The 7,893-nt window shown below is 41.2% G+C and overlaps 1 protein-coding gene across 1 annotated transcript; it reads left to right on the top strand.

Annotated features, from left to right (window-relative positions):
• Positions 1 to 2,084: 2,084 nt before the first annotated feature.
• LOC133019935 (heat shock cognate 71 kDa protein-like) lies at positions 2,085 to 5,110 on the top strand. The gene is made up of 8 exons (XM_061086527.1): positions 2,085 to 2,289; positions 2,524 to 2,729; positions 2,809 to 2,961; positions 3,072 to 3,627; positions 3,787 to 3,989; positions 4,088 to 4,286; positions 4,372 to 4,604; positions 4,672 to 5,110. The coding sequence occupies exons 1-8, from the start codon at positions 2,085 to 2,087 to the stop codon at positions 4,876 to 4,878; spliced, it is 1,962 nt and encodes a 653-aa protein (XP_060942510.1). The 3' UTR covers positions 4,879 to 5,110.
• The last annotated feature ends 2,783 nt before the right edge of the window (positions 5,111 to 7,893 follow it).

Genomic DNA, 7,893 nt, shown 5'->3' with positions numbered 1-7,893 from the left:
CCATGAGGCTTTGGAAAGTCGCCAGATTTAGCGACAAAGTTGCCAAGTTGGCAACACTGCCCACTCCACTGTTTCACTCATTACATGCGATAACAACATAAGATTAGTCCAAAGTTACACATTTATACATGATATCAGCCTACATGTGGTTTTATACTCTTGTTTTGTAAAACCACTCCTTGCTTCTCTAATGCTGTGAACAACAGGTACAATGTTCATAAAACATGTTGAAAAGAATTTAATAGTTACATTTATAACCAATGTATAAATAGTAAGTTTTGCCATTACAGTGTTAACAGTTAAATATGTCAGGTCAAGAAAGACTGTCTTAATTTTATTTTAGAAAAACAAGTATTTATGTCAAGTGAAGTCAAGAAAGACTGTCTTTATTACATTTTTTATTGTTTTATAAAGAAAAGAAGCATTTAAGTTAAGTTAATTCAAGGAAGACTTTTGTTTTTATAAAAACATGTATTTTTTCAAGAATTAGTTTTTAAGTTACATTGTACATTGTTGTTGTGTACATTACTGTTAAAAATCCACTAATAAAGTGACTGTTGGCAAAACCGGTTGTCATTTTTATGTTGAGCCGGCGGGGGTGTTGTCGGCAGCTGCGGAATGTAACTAAGAAAGTAACTAGTAATCTAACTTAGTTACTTTTAAAATCAAGTAGTCTGTAAAGTAACTAAACTACTTTTAAAATCAAGTAGTCTGTAAAGTAACTAAGTTACTTTTTCAAAGTAACTGTGGCAACACTGCTAACAAACACCTCAGTGTCAGTCTCAGAAAGTTTCACTTCCTCTTCACATCCCTTGATCACGGTGGAAACCCATTGGTCAGAAGCATTATTTAATATTCACGCCGTGCTTTGCATTGATCTTTTATGGTTGAAAGTGGGCGTGTGGAGGGCGGCTTTGGAGGCAGATCCACGTACGAACGTTTCCAGGTGGGCGGTGAACATTGCGTTTAGGTGAGCGTGCGCACGGTTTTATAAATCGGAATTTTCTTTTGCGTAAGCCATTTCCGGCTTTTGTACGTACGTACACTTTTAGTATGAATCCTACGCACTCTTTTATAAATGAGACCCCAGGTCTTGCAGGTCATGCTGTGATAGCCTATATTGTTTACTGTTTTATATTTCAAATACTAAGTCAGTTGTACTTTCTGATCCACAGAACAGTCTCACGGCAAATCATGTCAAGACTGCCACGGTAATGTAACCAGATTCTGAAGCCAACCTTTATCCAGGCATAATTTGTCCAGGTCACCAGACTGAAATTTGCTCCGAAATTACTCCTGCGTCTGAAATAATGATGGTGAGAAGCAATTAAAAAGTATCATTAGCCAATTTATGTTTGTGCCTTGTGAACGTTTTTCATTTGTCTAGTATATGCACCGATGGTTTTACGCCATAGAAGTTCCCAACTCATACAAAATATATTGAAGTTGAAGGAGAAACAATAAGTTAATTTTAAATGTTCTTATGAATGTTATTTAACTAAGAGTCCTTTGATAATGCCTATGATATCCAATCTCTGCCTTTAAACAATGTGGAATCAATGGCAGCTGCCTCAAAGGCAACAAAGTCAATGTGGCATCAGAGGCACTTGCCTTTGTTGCCACACTGACTTTACATAAACTGCCAGAAGTGCCTCTACGACCTCAGCTGCCACGATTTGAGCTTGCCCTTACTGACTGACAGAAGAAACAAGGTGGGTATTTAAACTGATTCATTTACTTTACTTCTTGAAAGCACCGTTAAAATGATCATTTAGCACGGTCTTAACAGACACAATACACGCAGTATGCATTTTCTGAGCTTAGAACCAGGTCCAGTTTACAGTTTGTTTGGTGAAACAGGATGCTAAGCTAACTCACGGGTAGCTACAACTTATCTTCCACTGTTAAGCAGAGCAAAAGGTAACAAAATAACTAAGCCCTAATCTCCGGTGTTGCACACGTAGTTATGGTTTCTGTTGTTCATTTGAATCTCTTGTCTTCTGTCTATGAGGTTTCCAGCACGAGTACACCATTTTTTTGTTGTAATCCATGGTTCTGACATATCAACTTTCTTGTCAGGAATCATGTCTAAGGGACCAGCGGTTGGTATCGATCTCGGGACCACCTACTCCTGTGTTGGTGTGTTCCAGCATGGAAAAGTGGAGATCATTGCCAATGACCAGGGCAACAGGACCACACCCAGCTATGTGGCCTTCACAGATTCCGAGAGGCTGATTGGAGATGCAGCCAAAAATCAGGTTGCAATGAACCCCACCAACACAGTGTTTGGTAAGAGTTAAAATCATGACTGGCACCTCTATTGTTACTAGAAGGCCTGTTACTTGTTAAAGAGCACCTCACTGTTAGGATGATTTTCCCGCCATTCAAAGTTTCCGCCAGAGGTCGAAAGACCGGATATGGCTCAAATCCTTCCTTTGATGTCTGAGTGGGCTTCTGTAATAACAGTCCACATTGTCCCAAATCTGTTTTCGAATTAAAAAAGAAAACTATTTATATTTGCAGATTCCAAAAGGCTGATTGGCCGAAAGTTTGATGACGCAGTTGTACAATCAGATATGAAGCACTGGCCATTCAATGTCATCAATGACAGCACTCGCCCAAAAATAGAAGTTGAGTACAAGGGTGAGTCAAAGTCCTTCTACCCAGAGGAGATCTCTTCCATGGTGCTGACCAAGATGAAGGAGATTGCTGAAGCCTACCTCGGAAAGGTACGTAACCAGTACATTTTTGAAAACAAAGCTACTATACTTTTATGCTGTGGAATTCTAATGTTTTTATTTCTTTCAGACTGTCTACAACGCTGTAGTCACAGTGCCCGCCTACTTCAATGACTCCCAGCGCCAGGCAACTAAGGATGCAGGCACTATCTCTGGCCTCAACGTTTTGCGTATCATCAATGAACCAACTGCTGCTGCTATCGCATATGGTTTGGACAAGAAGGTATATTAACCTTTAAAATATATATTACTTATATATTATTGATGGTTTTGAAATAAAAACAACTCGTTTTTGGTAGTTGAATAGAGTTGGTAATTTTCATTCCTTTCCAGGTTGGGTCAGAAAGGAACGTTCTCATCTTCGATCTTGGCGGTGGCACCTTCGACGTGTCCATCTTGACCATTGAGGATGGCATCTTTGAGGTCAAGTCCACCGCTGGAGATACACATCTTGGTGGGGAAGATTTCGACAACCGCATGGTCAACCACTTCATCGCTGAGTTCAAGCGCAAGTTCAAGAAAGACATCAGCGACAACAAGAGAGCTGTCCGTCGTCTGCGCACCGCTTGTGAGAGGGCAAAGCGCACATTGTCTTCCAGCACCCAGGCCAGCATCGAAATCGACTCCCTGTATGAGGGAGTTGACTTCTACACCTCCATCACCAGGGCTCGCTTTGAGGAGCTCAATGCTGACCTCTTCCGTGGCACACTGGACCCTGTGGAGAAGTCTCTTCGTGACGCCAAGATGGATAAAGGAAAGATCCATGACATTGTTCTGGTCGGTGGCTCCACCCGTATCCCCAAGATCCAGAAGCTGCTCCAGGATTTCTTCAATGGAAAAGAGCTCAACAAGAGTATCAATCCCGATGAAGCTGTGGCCTATGGAGCTGGTAAGTGTATTCAGACTATTGATACACCACTTAGTTTTTTGGACTTGGACTGATATCCATACATTTTTAGCAGCTGACGTTCATGGACACTCATTATCTACCTATGTGTCGAGCTTAGTATCTCATTCTGATTGTTAAACTAATGTTTTGTCTTTACAGCTGTCCAGGCTGCCATCCTGTCTGGTGACAAGTCTGAGAATGTGCAGGACCTGTTGCTTCTGGATGTCACCCCTCTGTCCCTGGGCATTGAGACTGTTGGAGGCGTGATGACTGTCTTGATCAAACGTAACACCACCATTCCTACTAAGCAGACCCAGACCTTTACCACCTACTCTGACAACCAGTCTGGTGTGCTCATCCAGGTAAGCACATCTGTTTCAATGAGTGTTTGAGCTTAATGAAGTTGAAAAAACCGTAGACCAACATTGTTTTAACATAGTCTGCTAACACACTTTAACAGGTTAATGAGGGTGAGCGTGCCATGACCAGAGACAACAACCTGCTGGGCAAGTTTGAGCTGACAGGCATGCCCTCTGCTCCCCGTGGTGTTCCCCAGATCGAGGTGACATTTGATATTGATGCCAACGGCATCATGAATGTCTCTGCTGCTGACAAGAGCACTGGAAAGGAGACCAAGATCACTATCACCAATGACAAGGGTATTTAATGCTGCTCCACACCAAAAGCTGCAGGGTTATCCCAACATCAGATGATGAAATGCTAATCTGACCTATTTGATAACAGGTCGTCTCAGCAAACAGGACATTGAACGCATGGTCCAGGAGGCTGAGAAGTACAAGTCGGAGGATGATGTCCAGCGTGACAAGGTGTCTGCTAAGAATGGAGTGGAGTCATATGCTTTCAACATGAAGTCAACTGTGGAGGATGAGAATCTCGCTGGCAAGATCAGTGAGGAAGATAAGCAGAAGATCTTGGACAAGTGCAACGAGGTCATCAGCTGGCTTGAGAAGAACCAGGTAAATAATCTGCTTTTCTTTTTTAATTATATCATTTGTCAGAATACTGAAAGTCCTTGTTTTGCAGACTGCCGAAAGGGATGAATATGAGCATCAACAGAAGGATCTGGAGAAGGTGTGCAACCCCATCATCACTAAGCTGTACCAGAGTGCCGGTGGCATGCCAGGTGGTATGCCAGAAGGCATGCCTGGTGGCTTCGGTGGAGCTGGTGGTGCTGGTGGTGCTTCTCCTGGCGCCGGATCATCTGGACCTACCATTGAGGAGGTCGACTAAACATTCCCTCACCTCAGGTGCTACTTCCTGGAGAGTATTCTAAGAAAGTAACCCTCTTATAGCACAAGTCACAAAAAGCTTAAGAGTGTAATTTAAACATAAAATTGAGTTCTGGGATCACATTATTGGATCATTTGACACAGCTTCGGAACAGCTTGTAGTTTGCTGCATGGCGCAGTGAGTCGTTCAGAGTTTTGTATGTCACTGTATTGTTAATAAACTTGAAACCCTTTGTTTGACTCTGTCCATCTTTTTGTCGATAGGACTTCAATCAAGCCTAATGATCGAATCAGATTAAATGCGATTTACCTTGAATGTCATCTGTTACTCATCACAAGACTAATGGACGCCATATTTAAAGTTGAAAAATAAATGAAATCTTAACTTAAAATTGGTTATTAGAATAGTTTGCTGTAAAATACATTAAACATTTTAGTGTTGGCTGTAAATCTAATATAGGCCAGCAACTATTCACTCATATTCCCACCCATGTTCAATGTCATTTCCAATAAACCTGACCTAAGGAAGACGGAACACTGAGAAAACATGAGCAGAACATATAAACATCTCAGAACACAAGACATGGATATGCATTAACCCTTCTAATGCACAACATGGATCAAAAATGACCTGTATTCATTTACTATTTTATTTTAACTATGGTTAAGTGTTTCTTAGAAATAAATGTGTTTTATCATTTTAAAATGGCTGATGTTTATTAAATAGTATTTTCATTACCACAAATAAATCAATTTCACACATGGGTCAAAAACGACCTTTAAACATTTCCTGTTTGTTCTTTCCAAGAAGACTAGTTTTTACTTAATCTATTGGACTGGGTCTGAGTTTCCTCGTCAAAGGACTCATCAGATTAGTCTCCTTCGTCAGTAAAGGACCCTTCTTCATTTACGAGAACTGGATTCGAAGAAACACCAACAACTCCAGCTTGATCCTTTTTGGAGCATAGACTAGATCATCAGCATTGGAGATTTCAGACTCAGAATCAAGACCAAGAATTGGCTCCCCATCTTCATTATCCCCTTCTTCATGCAGCATCTTTATGACCATTTTAGCTATTTACAGTGCCTTGCAAATCACCCCCCTTGGACTCTTTCCCATTTTGTACTGTTACAAACTGAAATTCAAATAGAGTTAAACATACTTTTTCCCATTTGATCACCACAATATGCATTGTACTTTGAAGATGCAAAATACTTTTAGTATTCACCCCCCCCCCCCCCCCCCCCCGAGTCAATACTTTGCACATCGACAGATGGAAATTAGTGTCCATTCTCCTTGGCAAAAAAGCTGAAGCTCAGTCAGATTGGATGGACACCATCTGTGAACAGCAATTTTCAAATCTTGACAGATTCTCAACTGGATTTAGGTCTGTGCTTTGACTGGGCCATTTTAAGACATGACCATGCTTTGATCTAAACCATTCCATGATAGCTCTGGCTGTATGTTTATGTTCATTGTTGTGATGGAAATCTGGACATACAAGAGGCTGGAAACAACAAAGTTATCTACGTGTATTTAATAAGGGGCTTTCTGCAGAAAGGATCAACACAGGGAAACCGCAAGGGTCTCAGAGTGAAGATGAAGAACAGTCAAATACAAGGGTCTTATATAGGAGGGCTGAGGGCTGTCTCTTTGAACCAATCCAGACAGGTTCCCATAGGTGGAGGAAGGAGAGGAATCTAAACACAACAGCTGATTCACATGTGTTTCCTAAGGTGATAAGAGGACATACACTCCTTCCTTTGATGGGTAATTAAGTCGCAAAAGGTCTCACTGTATTGACGTCATAAACAGTTCCCACCAGAAAACAGCTCAAGTCATCAAACATCTGTTGTATGTAAATACAAGTCATAAAAGTCTGTTGAGAAGCTTCAAACACTTACTGTTCCAAATACAAAATACTTTTTCAACCTTGCTTAGTTAATTTTCTACTACATTGTCCTGCTGGAAGATGAACCTCCGCCCCCGTCTCAAGTCTTTTGCAGACTGCATCAGATTTTCTTCAAGGATTGCCCTGTATTGAGCTCCATTCTTCTTTCCCTCAATTCTAACCAGTTTCCCTGTACCTGCTGAAGAGAAGCATCTTCAAAGGATGATGCTACCACCACCATGTTTCACTTTTTGGATGGTGTGATCAGGGTGATGTGCAGTGTTGGGTTTCCGCCACAAATAGCGTTTTACGTTGAAGCCAAAAAGTTCAATTTTGGTCTCATCTGACAAGAGCACCCTCTTCCACATGTTTGCTGTGTCTCCCACATGGCTTGTGGCAAACTCCAAATGGGATTTCTCATGGTTTCCTTTCAACAACGGCTTTCTTCTTGCCACTCCTCCATAAAGACCAGATTTGTGGAGTACACGACTCATAGTGAGAGAGGGATCCCTCACATGTGGCTCTCTCTGAGGTTTCTACATATTTTTACCTGTGAAAAGGGTTTTTAGTAGTTTTTCCTTACTCTTGTTGAGGGTTAAGGACAGAGGATGTCACACAATGTTAAAGCCCCATGAGACGAATTGTTATTTGTGAATGTGGGCTATACAAATAAAACTTGATTGATTGATTGATAGTTGTCCTGTGGGCAAATTCTCCCACATCAGCTGGGGATCTTTGCAGCTCCTCCAGAGTTACCATGGGCCTCTTGGTGGCTCCTCTAATAAATGTTCCCCTTTGTCCGGCCTGTCTGTTTGGATGGACAGCCTTGTCTTGGTAGGTTTGCAGCTGTGCCATATTCTTCCCATTTTCTGATGATGGATTTTATGTTGCTCCGTGAGATGTTCAAAGCTTGGGATATTTAAAAAAAAACTGACCCTGCTTCATACTTCTCCACAACTTTATCCCTGACCTGTTTGGCGATCTCCTTGGTATTCATGATGCTGTTTGTTCAGTAATGATCTCTAACAAACTCTGAGGCCTTCACAGAACAGGTGTATCTATACTGAGATTAAATTGTAGAAAAAATAATAATTATTTCTGGTAGTCAAAAAACAAGATATTTA

This window comes from Limanda limanda, chromosome 14 (assembly GCF_963576545.1).
Source record: "Limanda limanda chromosome 14, fLimLim1.1, whole genome shotgun sequence".
In the NCBI taxonomy this organism is placed as follows: Eukaryota; Metazoa; Chordata; class Actinopteri; order Pleuronectiformes; family Pleuronectidae; genus Limanda; species Limanda limanda.
The sequence above is the reverse complement of the archived record's forward strand: the minus strand, read 5'-3'. Positions and strand labels throughout refer to the sequence as shown.

Bases quoted from the DNA above. Each gene is read 5' to 3' on its own strand.
- LOC133019935 (XM_061086527.1), top strand. From the start codon at position 2,085: ATGTCTAAGGGACCAGCGGTTGGTATCGATCTCGGGACCACCTACTCC. The intron at 2,290-2,523 runs GTAAGAGTTAAA...TTATATTTGCAG, and splicing joins CCCCACCAACACAGTGTTTG to ATTCCAAAAGGCTGATTGGC. The intron at 2,730-2,808 runs GTACGTAACCAG...TATTTCTTTCAG, and splicing joins CTGAAGCCTACCTCGGAAAG to ACTGTCTACAACGCTGTAGT.